Source organism: Pseudopipra pipra, chromosome 2 (assembly GCF_036250125.1).
Source record: "Pseudopipra pipra isolate bDixPip1 chromosome 2, bDixPip1.hap1, whole genome shotgun sequence".
In the NCBI taxonomy this organism is placed as follows: domain Eukaryota; kingdom Metazoa; phylum Chordata; class Aves; order Passeriformes; family Pipridae; genus Pseudopipra; species Pseudopipra pipra.
In genome coordinates, this window is record NC_087550.1 from 87,211,884 (window position 1) to 87,230,124 (window position 18,241).

The 18,241-nt window shown below is 38.7% G+C and overlaps 1 protein-coding gene across 5 annotated transcripts in view; it reads left to right on the forward strand.

Moving 5' to 3' along the window:
* Positions 1 to 18,241, forward strand: part of UBE3A (ubiquitin protein ligase E3A) — a 53,477-nt gene that overhangs the window by 25,769 nt on the left and 9,467 nt on the right. For 4 of the 5 annotated variants that reach the window (XM_064646240.1, XM_064646242.1, XM_064646241.1 and 1 more), the window contains 2 exons: positions 5,696 to 6,006; positions 9,801 to 11,056. In XM_064646240.1, the coding sequence (XP_064502310.1) occupies positions 5,696 to 6,006; positions 9,801 to 11,056 (1,567 nt within the window). The remainder of the gene's footprint in view (positions 1 to 5,695; positions 6,007 to 9,800; positions 11,057 to 18,241) is intronic. The other variant, XM_064646244.1, reaches the window with a different exon arrangement.

The window sequence follows — 18,241 nt, forward strand, 5'->3', positions numbered from 1 at the left end:
CGCTAGTGCGGAGTACAGGGGGGTGATCACTGCCTGGTCCTGCTGGCCACACTATTGATACATACTGTGGTACAGGCCAGGATGCCATTGGCCTTCTTGGCCACCTAGGCACACTGCTGTTTCATGTTCAGCTGCTGTTGACCAGCACCCCCAGGTTCCTTTTCCACTGGGCCACTTTCCAACCACCCTGCCCACAACCTGAAGGACTGTGTGAGGTCATTGTGACTGAAGTGCAGGACCTGACACTTCACCTTATTGAACCTCATACCATAGGCCTTGACCTTGGCCTAGGCCTAGTTGATCCAACCTGTCCAGATCTCTCCACAGAGCCTTCCTGCCCTCCAGTAGATCAACACTCCCACCCAGTGTGAGACTTCTGTGTAAAACTAATATAAAAGTTGTTGTGTCCCAAGCAGAAACCATTCAGAAGTATGTAATTTCGTGCTGGTATTTCCAGACAAGTATGAAACATTCATGTGTATTTCTGAAATTTCGGTAAACTTGAAAGCAAAACATGATGCAATTATGCAGATATTTTAAACTTCCTTTACATAGTATTGCTCTGTATTTAGTTTAAAATATTTGAGAAATGCAAATTAGATTCTGTTTCATAGGAGCTTTTGAGCAAGTACACTCAATATCTTATTTCCTATAGATTTTAGACATTCAAAAATTACTACCCAAATTCAGCCCAGTTCACCTTTGCCAAAGAATCTACAAACACAGAGGATCAGTGGTGTATGTTTCTAGTAATACTCCACAGTTTTGGCAGCATTTAAATTACAAATGTGAAGTACTTTTTATCTGTCTTTTTACTAGTTAAAAAAAAACAAATGAAAAGCCTAAAGGCATTCTTTTTTTCTTTAAATACTGCAAAAGTAAGTCAGTGAATACTAGTTTCATGCTAAATGGAGTAATGTGCTTACAAAATTATTGGACATTGGGGAAGGAAGTTGATGTCTATTTTAGGTGCCTCTTCTCCTCACTGAAGCAGTGTGTATTGCTTGAGGAGGTTATACCAGGCCCACTGTGTGGGGAGTTACCCTTGAGGCATAAGGAGATGCCTGTGATATATCTGTGAAATGTTCACAACTGCATCTGCACCAGTGCAGTTTCATACTTGGATGTGCAAGAACAATATGAGTATTCCGAAACGTATATGCAGGTCAGTCACTGCAGCTTTAGCTACAATAGTAACTAATGTACAGTGCTAATGTACAGTGAACTGGTCCTTGAGTTTATAAGGGAAGAGTTAGATCCCCTTATGGGAACTTAAAGGGAGCTGTGGTCTTCATGAGCTAAGAATAGAGAGTGGTTTTATGTTACCTCACTTGATCAACCAGTTTTAATCCCTCAGGTCAAGAATTTAAGTTTTCCGCATGCTAAATGAGCAAAGGAATATAGAAAGTGATCAGGTTTTCACTTCTGGAGAATACAGAAGGTATGATATGGGGGTTTTTGCTGAATAATGTGGGAATAGGAAATGTGGGCTGTTGTCAATGAGCAGTGATAATAATTCCTGAAGTACCCCAGTGGGAATGTGATGTGGAATATCTTACTGTTCTGTAAAATCACACATTGACTTATTGGAACTGCATTTTCTGTGTAAGTACTTCCAACAATGGACCTCAGTAAGGGTAGCTCTTATGGAAGGCTCGGTAAATTTATTCTACCTTCTTAGGTTTGTATCCTCCCTTTGTCTCCACCATTTTTTGTATTCTTAAATAATTTGTCTGAGCTCATGTCCAAAGTCTGTGCGATAGTTGCCCAGGGAGAGGTGGGGGGGTCCAGCTGGATCGCTATAGGTTTATAGGGCTTATGGGATTTATCTGGGAACACTTGAAGAGGTGGCTGATGTCATCACAAGGCCTTTCTCAATGATTTTTGAGTGATCTTGGGAATCTGGAGAGGTCCCAGTAAACTGGAAGCTGGCAAGCATTGGCCCAGTATTCAAGAAGGGTAGGAAGGATGACCCTGGAAACCACAGGCTTGTCAGTCTCACTTCTGTGCCTCATAAAATTATTGAGAAGATGATTCAGGGAGTTACTGAAAAACACCTGAAAGACAAAGCAGTCATCAGTCACAGCCAGCACAGCTTCATAAGGGGGCAGTCATGCTCGTCAGACTTAATTTTCTTTTTTGATGACAAGGCAACCCACCTAGCTGATCAAGGGAAGCCAGTTGATGTAATCTTTTTGGATTTCAGTAAAGCTTTCAATACTGTCTCTTACAGGATACTTCTGGACAAACTGTCCATCATACAGCTGGATAAACACATCATGTGGTGGGTGAGCAATTGGCTCACAGGTCAAGCACAGGGGGTAATAGTGAATGGGGTAACATCACACTGGCGACCTGTCACTAGTGGGGTTCCGCAGGGCTCCATCTTAGGCCCTGTGCTCTTCAACATCTTCATAAAGGACTCGGACCCAGGACTCAAAGGGATACTAAGTTTACCAGTGATACTAAACTGGGAGGAGCTGTTGGCTCCCTCAGAGGCAGGGAGGCCCTGCAGAGAGACCTCAACAAGTTAGAGGGCTGGGCAGTCACCAGCCACATGAAGTTTAACAAGGGCAAGTGCCAGATTCTGCATCTGGCATGGGGCAACCCTGGATGTACGTACAGACTGGGCAATAAGATGCTGGAAAGCAGTGCCATGGAAAGGGACCTGGGGGTCCTGGTTGACGGCAAGTTGAATATGAGTCAGCAGTGCCCTGGCAGCAGGGAGGGCCAACCGTGTCCTTGGGGGGGGCATCAGGAAAAGCATCGACATCCGGTTGAGGGAGGGGATTGTCCTGCTTTGCTCTGCACTGGGACGGTCTCACCTTGAATACTGAGTGCAGTTTTGGGCACTGCAATATAAGAAAGGTACAAAGCTATTAGAGGGCATCCAAAGGAGGACTATGAAGATGGTGAAGGGCCTTGAGGGAAAGCTGTGTGAGGAGTGGCTGAGGTCACTTGGTCTGTTCAGCCTGGAGAAGAGGAGACTGAGGGGAGACCTCATTGCAGTCTACAGCTTCCTCGTGAGGGGAAGCAGAAAGGCAGACACTGATCTCTTCTCTGTGGGGGCCAGTGACAGAACTCAAGGGAACAAAATGAAGCCATGTCAGGGGATGTTTACCAAGACGGTGGTTGGGCACTGGAAAAAGCTCCAGGGAAGTGGTCACACCACCAAGCCTGACAGAGTTCAAGAACCATTTGGACAACACTCTCAGGCACATGATGTAATTAATTCTTGGGGTTATCCTGTGCAATGCTAGGAATTGGACTTTGATAATCCCTGTGGGTCCCTTCCAGTTTAGGACATTCTATGAAATTTTAATACTGCTGTATTCTGGTACTGTTGTACACCGTATTGTTTGCTTCCATATTTGATTTAAAAAATAAATAAATAAAAAATCTAACCTTCAGTCAGAGCTTCTGTCTCTAATGAAGTTTCACAGAACTTGAGCCAGTGAGTCTGCAGCCATGAGTCAAAATGGAAGTGTTTGTACAAACAGCATTATTGTAGGCATGGCAAAGTTTGAAAAGTAATTGGTAGCTAAATATTAGAAACGAAAACATATTGAGTCCCTCAGAAGTTGACTGTTAGAGCCAAATCTAAGCTTATCTTTATCTCCTGGCATCTCAGATATGACCTAATTAAAGGGAAGTGTTGTTTAATATGTTAAAATGTTCATATACCAGTGTTTATACATTTAGATAACTTTATTCAAACTAGATATGTGGGCTAAAAAGGTGTGCATGTTGGTGAGATGTGACCATAGCTCAGATGTAAAAATTCAGCTTTTTCATGTGATAGACTTGCCTGCTTACAAACGACAATATTTCATACTCTAAATCTGAAGGTCTGGAATGATCAAAGGTCAGGAATGATCAAAGCATGAAATCTTGGTATTCACAAACAGATGTCTGTGAAATTCTGTACTGGTCTAAGTTGTATTAAAACACTGGTGTTTTTAAGCCTCTATGCTAATGGCTGAAGTACGAAAGACAAGATTAAAACCCACTTACTTTTAGAGGTAAATGGAGAGAGGCAGATTTTCCTAAGTATACATATAGAAATTTGAGAGAATAGAACTCTTTCATTGGATTAGAATATAGCTATTCCCTGTTTATACAGTAGTGGCTTTGATGATATTGCTCATGCTGCCTAATTTTTTTTTATGGTCCTTTACCTCCATCTCGAGGTGGCAGGGAAACATTCCTCCTCAATTGTTTTTTTTGTCTTGTAGTGCACTGGAGCATTTGGAAGGTCAGGTAGACATCGAGGTCATGGTTTTCTTTCTAAGACATATTTTCTTCTCTAGGATAATGAGATCTTGAAGGGTGAACAGAAAGGAGCAAAGGTGTTATTGCTGAGTAATACACACCTCAGTAGTCACAGTCAGAACATTTTCCTGTCTAAAGCAGCTGGATCGAAACTGATACTTAGCCAACCAGTATTAACAGCTAGGTGCAGCAAGTGCTGAGTAGTACCAGTGGGTCTAGCACTTAAGTTCTGAAGTACTTGTTCTATGCAGAATCTGTGCATGCATCAACATCAGGAAAGGCAACTTTAAGTTAATATCACAATTTCTGATGAAAATCTTGCTTCCGATGTTCTAATCTTTATAGTATTGTATCACTAAAGTTACATAAAAGGCCTGCATGTTGCACCTATTCAAAATGTTTGAATTGTTTCCTGGTTGATAATTTTCATTAATAACTTGTTTTCATTAAATGAAGTCGAGGTTTGGGGGTTTCTTTCCAAAATGCAGTCAGTTATGGTGCTCTTAGTACTGCATGCAGCTGCTTCTGTCCTGATTACCTGCAGCTTTCCAGTAATTTCTTTACTATTTGCAAATTTCTGTAGAAGTCTGTGACCTTATTAATAAGGCAGTTAAATTTTCTTCTGTGTGTATATGTAGTACTGAGCACATGGACTTGTACAGCAATGCAGCTGTGATTTTTCAGATGTTTGCTTGCCACCTATAATGGCAGGAGAAAGGGAAGGATTTGGCAAATAGCTTTTTTTTTTAGAGAATTTATTTAAGCTGAGGAGAAATATATTTAGCCTTTAGCTCATCTGTAATTGTGGTTTGGGCATCAGTGTAATTAATCAAGGAATATTTTTCATATGAATTTAAATAGACTAAATATATGATCATTTAGTCATCTAGAATCTTGCTAAAATGGCTTAGATTTTTAAAGGCTTTATATCTTATTAGTGTACTATTGATAGTAGGCTAAATAAATGTCTGAATTGTTTGTATTTCATGCCTCTTCCCTCTGTCAGTGGCAACCGTGCATCAGTACTATATATTAGATTCAAAAACTGTATGAGATCCAGTTCTGTTTCACTTGCAGCCTTGTTTTGCCTCCAAATTGCTCTTTTTCAGTGACAGTTGAGATTGTTCAGAACTGTAGAAGATTGTCTCCACTATAGCACAACAATGTAAAGCTGAAAGCTGCGCATAAATAGGATTTATCTTGCTCTTACATAGAACCCATAAATTAATTTGTGTGTTAAATATATTTACATTTGTCAAAATGAGAATCCTGCGTTTAAAAAAAATCTCCTGATGTGTCCTCTCTGACAGAAATCTTGTGTTTCAGTGCCTGACTAATCTCTGCCTTGCTGATGCTATTGAATGAGCTTTGTATGTGAAAGCTCTACTAATCCTTGTACTTGCTGTTTGAATGTTTGCTACAGGAAGCGAGCAGCTGCAAAGCATCTAATAGAGCGCTACTACCACCAGTTAACCGAGGGCTGTGGAAATGAAGCCTGCACGAATGAATTTTGTGCTTCCTGTCCAACTTTTCTCCGTATGGATAACAATGCAGCAGCCATTAAGGCCCTCGAGCTTTATAAGATTAATGCAAAACTCTGTGATCCTCATCCCTCCAAGAAAGGAACGAGCTCAGCTTACCTAGAAAACAATTCCAAAGGTGCCCATAACAATTCCTGCACTGACAGAAAAATGAACAAGAGGGAAATGCAAGGCCCAAGAGATGACTTTAAAGGTAAGATGTTTAGAATTTTCCTAAAATAAAACACATTTCATATGCAAGAGTACAAGCCAACAGAATTCGGTGTGGTGGGGTTCAGCTGACTTCTTAAGTAAAATACAATGTTGGGTGATCAAGTATTTTACTATGGATTCTGAAAAATGACTGGATTAATGCTGAATACTGATTCTGAATGTGGATCTTTACCACCTGTCTGTTAAAATCAACATGCATTTGTTGTCTTGTGACAATAGTGATTTTGCAAGTATGGAAAGGCTTTTTTAGGTGCTGTTGTATGACTGTTTTAGTTTCACTAGTTTCATAACTCTTCTGCAATTAATGGGTTATAAAAGTTATGCTTTAACTAATTCCAGATTCTATGTTAAGAAACTTAACAGATGAAAAAAATGATACAGTGGATGATAGGCAATACATTTACTAAGCTAAAAAATGTTTAAGCAAAGTTATTTCTAAGCCAGTGTACAAAAATGAAATGATGTTCTGTATATCTTTTCTAACTTTTATGTAGCTTTTCAAACTCTCAAATAGTAAGTACATACTAATAGAATAATGCTAGTTGTTGCCAAAAACTTGTGATGCGAACAGAAATCAGGCCAAATGTAATTAAAGCCGTTAACCTTTGAGCAGATCTTTTTAAGGATTATGACAATAAGTGGTATAAACACAGAAGTTCAGATTCATTCATTTTAGCTAAAGAAGGTGAAATTGTTTACAGCAAAGAATTAAAGAGGCATATAGAGTCAGCAATAAAGCATAGTACGGTGTTATAGGGGACCTAAGATGTTCCAGTCAATAGCTGCATCAGTTTGTTCTTTATCTGATGCAAGGATAAAATTGTCCCCAAATTATTTATGATCCAAATAAGCAGAGAGGCAAACAGTAGGGAGGAGAAAGGGGGGGCAGTGTAGTATTAGGTGAGTGAAAGGCACATAAGGTCTGTTTTGTGATTCGTCTCTTGATTGTGTGTATTTTTAATGGAGCTGTGCATATACAGAATTTTCCTCGTTCTCTCTGACCATCCCCTCTCCTAAGGGTAGATGCCTCAGAGTCTTCTCAACCTACCTTCAGAGACAGTCTGTTGGCTACAGCAGTGACTCAGAATTCCTCTATTGGAACATCACAAGTATTGACCTCTCTTTGTGGCAGTATAGACAGAGAACAGTAATGCTCTCTGAGACCTAGTTACTTTTGGAATTGGATGATGTCTAAGGAATCTAATGCTCTGAAATTTTTTAAGGTCCATCTGCTGCAACACTTACTGGGAAAACTGCAGTTGTGTTTAAGAAAGCCAAGAAAAAGGATGTGTAGTTTGCCTTTATGCTTGACATAGGATTTAAAGTTCTAAATAATTGAAAGAAATACTCTTCAGAAGTAATTATTTACTTTACTTTTCTGGAGTGCTAAACCCTAGAACTTTTACCTTTGGGGAAGAAGCTACGTGGAAGCCATTGTAAGCATCTCAGTAATATCTTAGATGGCAGTTTAAAAGGAAGGAAATAGAGAAATCACAAATATATAAAAAGCATAGGTTACAATTGTTGTCAGAGAGAGAGGAGGCACCATTTAAAGATCTCTGTAACTACCTGGGAAGCTATTTTCAATTTCAATCACCAAAATATTAAATTGGAAAGAGAGAAGGTTAGGCAGCAAGCACACAATTTTAAAAAGGTTCCATGCTAATTAGGGAGTGTGTTGTTGGCAATATTTAGATCACAGGTAGTCTTTTTCACATCAAGGATCACTGCTAGAGCTTGACTTCATGTACAGATTTGTTATGGAGTGTTACTGAGAACAAGGTCTGAGAGGAGTTGCATTTACTTCACTGGATTGCTTCTTTGAAATTGAACAGATGAGAGGAGAAGGCATGTAAAAGTTCAGAGATTCAGACATAAGTAAGCCAAAATTGGCTTGTGTTAGAAGGAAGCTTCACTTACATTTGTTTTCCTCCAGCTGTTCTCACTGCTGTAAAGTAAAAATGAGGCAAACTCTTATGGTAGCTCCTTTACATACTAGTCACAGGATATGACTTTTAAAGCTGCTATGAAACTGCTAATGGTAATATTAAATACTTTAACTGGAACTTGCACATGGTTAGTTCCTGAAATACTAAAACCTTTAGAAGAATGACTGAGAATCCTTGCTGTAAGTATGAAAATCTGAAATGTGTTATACTGTTAAGTTACCAACTTGTGCTGCTAGTTTTTATGTTAGGAATGACCTCGGTGGTCCGGAGTCAGTGAACTTGAGACTGTGGTCCTCATTTTGAGGAGCCATGTCATGGAACAACATCTGTATCAGCAGTTAAATTTTTTTTTTAGATGAGTTTTGCTTCTTGAGCGTGCACTGCAGCAGCTAAAAATAGGAGGTGTCGCACTAAGCTTTTCATAATGTTGTCACTACTGCTGTTTTTTTAACAGGACAGATTTTAGTTTTGAGCTTTTTCACTGTCTTCAGATTGGTTGGAAATGAATCTAAGAAGCATGACATAATCTTAACCTTTCCTGTGTGTGCTTTAAGAGTGGCGTGGGGCTCTGTGGAAGTCAATAGATTGTCTGTCTTTGCATCATCTAGTTTGAATTTTTAATTTAATGACTGCTTGGAATGAATATTAGTGTAGATAATCACACTTCAAAATACTTTAACATATAGTGTCTTTATTAAAAATGTCTATTACAATGATGCACTTTCTTCTTTCTGCAGAGGTAGTTAGTTGTTATTCTAGCATGGTTGATGAATACAGTTCTGAGGTGTGTTTTCTAGATCTCTAGAGATGCTATTAGACAGATTCAGTTTTAGGTCTAAATTGTGTCAGTTCAGAAGAATCTGCATAAACTAGAATATCTTTTCAGGCTCTGAGTGTGGTAATCCTACTCTAAAGCATCACCTCATGTGAAAGCATCTATGGGTTCTGTTTTAAGAATAACGTAGAAAGCTAGAAGTAATGTTTTCTCTTTTTGTTTTCCAAAGAGAAAGAGATTTCAAATAACAAATGGGCCTCCCAGATGACTTATTTTGTATCAGGAGTTTGGGGAGAAGGAGAACAGATAGGTATTTGGAGCAGATGATGTTTGTAAACCAGCTTGTTCATCTGAATAGCATGTTGATGAGTATACCCAAGTTGTTTATCTCAGTGAGGTCTAATGTACAAAGAAATAACCCACATGCCTCACTGTGTGTGTAATTTAGAAGGCAGCATACATTGCTGAGCATACATTGTGGGTTTTGGGAGGATTTTCAGGCACAATTTTAGTATAAAAACAGTTGCAGAAAGCACTAAAAATAGAAATAGGAAATCTTATATTCCCATTAACATACAACAAAACAAATTATTGAATCTTTTCTTCAAGATGTGTTTTTAAGGGAGAAAGAATGTGTGAAGTCCATAGACATTTGTTTAGTTTAGTTGAATGATTTATACATTACCTGTGCAGATTTACCAGAAGACTGTATTGTTGCAGTTTAAACCTCTTACTGATTGCTCTTGTTTAGACAATATAGTACTGTTAACTACCAATATAATTAATTGACTGAAAAACAGTTTCAGCATTGTGCGCATTCTGATTGACATCCATGAATAAAGTATTTTACATTTACAAAATCAGTGAATGAAATTGTGATTCTTCATGCTAATAAAATTATAAAGTATCTGTTTTGAAACTATCCAGCACTGATACTGTTTTTCCAGTGTTTGTGATATGACACACAGATTTCTTCAGAAGAGCAAATAAGAAATATTTTATCTTTTTAATATTTATCTAAATAAAATTAATAACTTTATCTTTTTATAGATGTGACTTTTCTAACGGAAGACAAGATATATGAAATTCTTGAACTATGTCGAGAAAAAGAGGATTATTCCCCTTTAATCCGGGTGATTGGGAGAGTGTTTTCTAGTGCTGAAGCACTGGTACAGAGTTTCCGAAAAGCCAAGCAGCACACCAAGGAGGAGCTCAAGTCCCTTCAAGGAAAGGATGAAGACAAAGATGAAGATGAAAAGGAAAAAGCTGCCTGTTCGGCTGCAGCTATGGAAGAAGATTCTGGCGCATCGTCATCTTCGTCATCAAGAATAGGTGATAACACACAGGGAGATAATAACCTCCAAAAACTAGGCCCAGATGAAGTGTCTGTAGATATTGAAGCAGTCAGACGGGTCTATGATAGGTTACTTTCTAATGAAAAAATAGAAACTGCCTTTTTAAATGCACTTGTGTACTTGTCACCTAATGTGGAATGTGACTTGACTTACCATAATGTGTACTCTCGGGATCCTAACTATCTGAATTTGTTTATTATCGTTATGGAGAATGGCAATCTTCATAGCCCAGAATATCTGGAAATGGCTCTACCGTTGTTTTGCAAAGCAATGAGCAAACTACCCCTTGCAGCTCAAGCAAAACTGGTCAGATTGTGGTCGAAGTACAGAGCAGACCAAATTCGGAGAATGATGGAAACATTTCAGCAGCTTATTACCTACAAAGTCATAAGCAACGAGTTCAATAGTCGTAACCTAGTGAATGATGATGATGCTGTTGTTGCTGCTTCAAAGTGCTTGAAAATGGTTTACTATGCAAATGTAGTAGGAGGGGATGTGGATACAGATCATAATGAAGAGGAAGATGAGGAACCCATCCCTGAATCAAGTGAACTAACTCTTCAAGAGCTGTTGGGTGAGGAAAGAAGAAATAAAAAAGGTCCTCGAGTGGACCCACTGGAAACTGAACTTGGTGTTAAAACTATAGATTGCAGAAAACCACTTATCCCTTTTGAAGAATTTATTAATGAACCACTGAATGATGTTCTAGAAATGGACAAGGACTACACTTTCTTCAAAGTAGAAACAGAAAATAAATTCTCATTTATGACCTGTCCCTTCATATTGAATGCTGTTACCAAGAACCTGGGATTGTATTATGACAATAGAATCCGGATGTACAGTGAAAGACGCATAACTGTACTCTACAGCTTAGTTCAAGGACAGCAGCTCAACCCATATTTGCGACTTAAAGTGAGACGTGATCACATCATAGATGATGCGCTTGTCCGGGTAAGTCATACAGCAACATGGAACTTAGGTTTGTTGGTTCTGACTAGTGCAACCTACATGGGCCTTAACTAACTGAAAAGGACTTTGTGTGAGTGGATATATATTGATTTCCTCTAGGAGAATCTCAAATACCTTTACCAGATTGTTTGAACTCTAAGTGTGATGCTGAAGATTTGTATGTTCAGCAGAACTACTACTCAGAGTGGTTGCAGACTTAGATGTTTTAAAGTGTCATATAGTTCTTATTCTCCCTTGTCAGACTCTGCATTGTTACAGCTCTTAACAGTGAGAGTGACCATCTTCTGTTTCAATACTTCTTTGTCCTCTGGACTGTCCTGGATCATCTTTTGATAGTAGGGTTTTTCAGATGGAAGTTGGAATTAAAACCTTTCAGTTGTGTACTCTTCTTGTGGACTTCTGAACTTCTAGAAGTAAAGCGTTGTTGCAATTTGGTGCAAATACTGACATGACTGAGAATGGAGAAGACAGACAATTGAGAAATATACTGTTTTAAGATTAAAGCCTACTCTCTACCAGGTTTTTAATTTAAGAATACTCTTTGTAATTTCACTTCCTATCAGACGTACAGTTGTATCCAGTTATGTTTTGTCCACTGATGTAATGGGAGTTTTTCCTTTACTGTTCAGCTGAGGGATATGTAAATACTGGAAAAAAGGGAGGGAGCTAGTTTTAGGGAGATGTTCTTTTTAATGTTAGTTACAGCAGACGGAAAGCAGAGCTTCCTCCTTATGATGATAATTGGAAGGAAAATACATAAATATCAGGAAAGGCATTCTTCCATATACAGTTTGTTGGGAAAGAAGTTGAAATCTTTGGGGACAAAAAAAATGTTTAATGTTGCTTAGAAAGCTCGTGGGCAACATCAACATCATAGTTGCTGCAGCAACTATGTTGCAACCAGGCCGCAGCAGTCACTGCAGTGCACATTTTTGGTGGTTAGGAAATTTAGGAAATTTAAATCAGATTCAGCTCAAACATACTGATTTGAATTGTGATGCACTTGCAGCAGCCCTTGCACAGCCTAGCAGTTTGGAGTTACATGCCTGGGCAGTTGCCATGGATCCTTGTATGACTGTTAATTTAAGCTGCCAGAACATGCTAAATTATGGTGACCTGACTCTGTCAAAGCCCTAAGGAAAGTAAGAATTTTAAACTGTTTATTCTGGGACAGAAAATTAAAGGAAAACATAAAATTGTTCTAAATTCAAGAAGTCTGAACTGTAGTGGTAATCATCAAGACCAAGTGCAGCCCAGCCATTTCTCAGAAGTGGAAAGTAGATTATATCCAGTAAAATGGAGATGAGCGCAGACTCACCATCCTGGCTGGAGGAAGGGTCCCTGTCGTTTCAAACAGATTCTACAAGGTAGCTGTTGTGGGATGTTGTGAACCTGGGGAAAATTGTATCCATAAATGTATGTAGTGGGTACAGAATCCACCTTTAAATTATTGATGCGTTTTAACTGATGATACGGAGTATCAGTGCTCAAAGAATAGATTTTAAATATTCCTCAGGAAGTGTTCAGAGTTAAAAAAGAAGTGAGTGGAACAATACAATGTCGCTGTTGACCATAGTGTGCCTACGTCTCTTTCATTTGTTTCTTTTAATTTTAATATCAAAAAGAATGCAATAGCAATACATTTCAAGAGCCCAGAGTCTCTTCAAAGAAATTATAAAGTCCTCTTAAGGGTAAAAAAGATGATGGCGAGGACCTAAAAGATGGAATGGAGAAGTTGAATGGGAAATCTGATTTTCTCAACCTGGTAGCACCTAGCCTTATTATCAGGAAGCAGGCTTAGCATAAGCAAAGGGGCATATTTTTTTCCACGCTATACCTTAAAATGGTGAGTGTCTTTGCCCGGAACTTGTAACTGTTCATGAAAGAAAGATCCATCAAAAGCTAATGGACATTAAAGGCATTCTGATGCAACCCACACACAAACCTCAGGGAGTCCCTAAGCTGCAGGTGTGTTGGTGGCTGGAAAAGTATTGCAGGGAAAGTGCTGTTCTACACTGTCCTGCAGTTCCTTCAGCGAGTGCCTGATCTGTTCAAGAATTACATGCTGTTGTTACGGGCACTTTCTGCAACTGGTTGAGAAGTGATTTTAGTAACTTTCACAATTTGTTTCCACTTCCTAATTGGTATGAAATAGGTGTGGAGGAAGCTCTTAGTCTTATGTCTTAAGCTTTAAAGCAGCTGGCTATATTTCTGATGATAGTCAAAGATGAGCACTGAGTGCACCAGACCTGTGTCTTTACAGAACAGTCGGTGCAGACTTTTTTGAGATATACTCAACTCAGTTATATCAAATAACTGATAACTTCCTGATAAAAGCATTTTCAGGAATATTGACTAAAATGAGGTTAAGATGGTCTTATTCATATTTTCCTTATTGATGCTGGATATTTTTCAAACAAATATAACTATCAACCTTCATAATTTCTTGCAAATGGACTAAGCACTGACCTTTTCATGCTAATTAGTTGAGCTAATTATTTCCAAGCTGTTTTTCACCTATTGATACTTAATATTTAAGCTTTTATAATTCAGTATATATATTTTCTCACTTTTTGGACATCATTAAAGCAAATGCAAGTACTGGTAAGTGATTATGTTTTTTGTTACTATTATTACTGTTGTACTTCTTTCTTTTAGCAAGAATTTGAAGCAATACCTTTTAAATACTTTTGAAGCAATAACTTGTTTCAAGTTGCTTATTAAGAGACTCTTAGTTCACCCTGAAACACATACATCTAAGGAAAAAATCTCTTTACAGATTCATTGTTCAATTTCTTTTCATGTATGAAACTTGCCTTAGAAACTTATTTTTCCTTTTTTTATTGAAAATTATTTAATGAAACATGCTTTCTTTGTATTATATACTTACTCTATGCTTACTTGTATGTATGTTATTCTGAAAAGTCACTTGGGGACAGGAGTGGAACGTTGGAATTTGTAACATCCTAGTCCCCACTTTTTTAAGGAACCCTTACATTTGGGAGTTGGTAGCTCAATTTGCAATTCTTGAAAGCAGTTAACATGCTTTTTTCTGTCTAACAGGTTTAATAGGTTAGCTGTACTCCTGCTGAGTCACAGTACATGCACGTGGTAGTAATGAAAGGAAATATATCCATAAATCCCTTCTTCTGCCTTTTCATCCCCCAGCATCTATTTCTTTCATCCCCTTCTTCTGAGTTTATTCTTCCCCCACCCCCATGGCCCACGTTAGATGTGGCTTTATTCTCAGGCAGCAGTAATTTAAGGGGTGTGAGTTATGACACACAAGTTCTGCAAGTGAAAATGTGGTGGATTCCTTCAGCAGAGTCTGGCTTGTACTTGCTTGAAAATTAGAGACTAGCTTTGACAAATTTCACATGTAATGTAGACAGCTAGCAGGCAGCAAGCCTCTCCTGCGTGTAAATGACTGTGACAACTGAAACCAATAGGCAGATTCTCTCATATATTAGCAACCAAGTACTTCGGGAGCTTTGATGTTCTTTTAGACTGTCAGTGTTTCTGTGTCCAGATGAAAATGTCAGTACTAGTCTGCCTTGGATGTGTGGCATATGTGTCACACATGCACTCTGGTATGTGTGACTGCTGATGTGTTCAAGCTCTGAAGTACAGCTGGAGAGGACACCACTTTGTCACTGTAACTATTGCTTCACATGCCATTTTTTAGAAAAATGTATTGACTGACTTATGCCATGATGTGTCACTGATATTTTCAAACTTTAATAAGCACTGTTTCTGTCATTTTTGCCATCTAGCGTGGAAAATATTCCTGCCACTGCCCTAAAGAGAGCTTTTATGCTACATGGCTAGAACTTGAGGTGGTTTATAATGATTTTCAACCATTTTTAATTGATTAGAAATTAGTTGAGCTACTATCAGTTTTAAGCAGGTAGGCAAACTCTGGTGTTACATTAAGCTTTTAAATGTTATTATATTTCTGCCATTCAGTGAAGATTCCCATAATTCAGGAAAGCACAGTGTTATTCTGTAAGCAAAGTAGAATCACACCATCTCTTAAGTTGTGGTACAGTGTCATGTTTCAACAAACAAAATACAGATGTTCTTTATGACATGGTCTCTCAGCTTTCAGCTTTTGGATTCACAGATACTCAATTTTTGATGCTCTTGCTTTAGACCTGCTACACATGTGCTTTTTAGGAAGTCCCTGCAAAATGTAATGATGATTTCAATGACTTGGCCAGTCAAACCATCATGATATAAAACTTTGGTAATTCACACACACAGATTATGTTTATCCAGCAACATCTGTGTTGACAAGATTGAGGTAGCTCTGATTATTATAAACAAGAGGGGAAAAAACAACCAAGAGCCAAATAACTATAACTGAAGGTCATAATTCCTTGCTACAGAAACACTGCTGCAGTTCTGCTAAAATCCAGTGCCTCTGTACTACTGTGTGTAATTGCTGAATTCAGTTTTTCTTGTGAAGCATCAGTGTTGACACAGATGTTCGAAGGAGCAGCTAAACCTACAACTGTCAGTTGAGCAGCTTAGCAACATTGTCCTGCTTATAGAATCTACTTCAAGGAGCATCAGGCTTTGCTCAAAATACTGGCTTTTGGGTAATCCTGTATCTGACTCCCTTGCATACAAGCAGCACGCTGTTCCAATCTGCCTAGACAACGTTTCTCAACTAAGAGTGTTTCCTTCCCCTTTTTTTTAATGCTGTTTTTCTCAGTAACAAAAAAAAAAAAAAAAAAAAAAAGACATTTCTTTAGTTGCTCTATATGTATAAATATGAACTGGGTAGAGCCCTTCCCAAATCTTCATTCGCGAAGCCTAGCCATGATGATGATGATGGTAAATATGAACACTTTCCTAGGTATAAGTGCATTTTCATGACACAAGAGAGTCTTCACACTGTGACAGAGGGTTGCTGTCCCAAAAGAAATGCAGAGGCAACACTTGCTTTCTCAGAACCCATCCAAATTCATAAAACTTGCAGTATACTAAATTGCTGGTAGTAAATACTACCAAGCCAATAGGGGAGAAAAAAACAAAGCTTTACTGGTGCTGGTTTTAAGTGGAAGGAATTCAGACAGGAGAACTTGTGTCTCTCCAGCTTGAACATATAACCTGTATTTACAGTTTTAAAATAACTGCTAGTTCTCTGCTTTTAAAAAGTCACAGTTGTACTTGGAACATGGCTTAAGCTCCATTGTTATCATAGTCATGAAAATAAATCTTTTACACATCTATAAGATGCATAATTTTAAGATTTACATAAAAGGCAAGGTGCTAAACTGCACTGTTATGGAAAGCATGGAATGAGAATACTAGTGACGGGGGAATTGCAGCAGAAGTATTGTTGATAAAATACAGTGAATTTCAAAGAATAAATGTTATTTGGTCTCCTTAGGGGCAAAAATATTTTATTGCAAATGATATACAATATAACACCAAACACATTAGGTAGTACATAACTAAATTTTTCAGAAAATCTTGTCGTTTTCCTGATTGAGATGTAGACTGATCTCACTTGCCCTCATTACTGGGGTCTTCATGGCTTGCCTTCGTGCTTTTTTAACTGAGTTTTATATGCTATGAAGTCAGTACTCCCTCTCTTTCTGAGTCTAGTTTTCAGTAGCAGATAGTGCAATTTTTTCTCCACATGCTCCTTTTGCATGAGGTGCTGCAAAGTCTTCAAACCCATTATGATAACCACCCTGGCTCTGTCACCCATCCAGCCCTGCTGTGCTGCTTGGAACACGGATGGCTGACTTGGCAGTTAGTAGGAGAAAATGTGTCTTGCTGGTGGTGTAATAATATGACTTGATGGTGTCATTATTGCTGCCTTTACCTTCTCTGTTCTGTTCCTGTTTTACTTTACACTTCTGTAATAAATTTCTGGGTTGTAAAGAGTGTGTCAGCATGTGTGTGTGCATAAGGTAGGGTAGCAAAATAAAAAGAAATGGTTCAGCGTGTTAAGGACACTTGGTAAGTACAATTTGCACTGGGCCAAATGAGAGGCAAATCTCACCAGTAATATTGTCTTGGTAGAGGAGTGTACAGGTCCATCTGTGCTGTAATTTACTGCTTTTGAGTTTTCTTTGCCACGTAGGTATGTTTAGTGTAATCGTGCTGCATAACTTTAACTACTGCGTTTATGCTTTTAAGAAGCATACTTCTAATCAGCTGCAAAATATTCTTGCTTAACTTTTGATTTACTGGAAGAATACATTTTTGTTGTAAAAAAATGAAAGACCTGGCAATGTGCACTCACAGCCCAGAAGGCCAACTGTACCCTGGGCTGCATAAAAAGCATTGTGGCCAGCAGGTCGAGGGAGGTGACTGTCCTCTTCTACCCTGCTCTGGTGAGACCCCACCTGGAGTGCTGTGGAGTGCTGCTTCCAGCTCTGGGCCCCCAGCATAAGAATGACATGGGCTTGTTGGAGCAAGTCCAGAGGAGGGACACAAAAATTATCAGAGTGCTGGAGCACCTCACCTTACAGGCTGTGTGTGTTGTGTATGTTCAGCCTAGAGAAGGGAAGGCTCCTGGGAGACTTCATAGCACCTTACAGTACCTAAAGGGGGCTGACAAGAGCTGGAGAGGAATTTTTTATGAGGGCACATAGTGACAGGACAAAGGGGAATGGCTTCAAATGACAGGAGGATAGGTTTAGATTAGATGTTCAGAAGAAATTCTTTACTCTGAGAGTGGTGAGGCGCTGAAACAGGTTACCCAGAGAAGTTGTGGATGCCCCTTCCCTGGAACTGTTCAAGGCCATGCTAGATGGGGCTTTGAGGAAACTGGTTTACTGGAAAGTGTCCCCACCCATGGCAAGGGAGTTGGAACTAGATGGTCTTTCAGGTCACGTCCAACCTAAACCATTTTGTGATTCTATGACCTGTAATGGCCGTTATCTAGACTTGAAACCCTTTATTATGAAATGTCAGAACTTCTATTTGGCCTTAACTGAACTTCCATTTTCATACAAGCAATGCAGTAGATCTATTCAAAGGCACTGAAGAAATAAGAGCAAGAGATTTTTGAGCTTCTTCATAAGGGTTGAGGACAGGGGATCACTTTGACTATAATATTAGTGTCTTTTTTATTTCTGGGTTTTTTTTCTCAGCTCTCTGTTTGAGAGATGCAACTACTCATCAAAGGCTTGTTTTCTGTTTTCC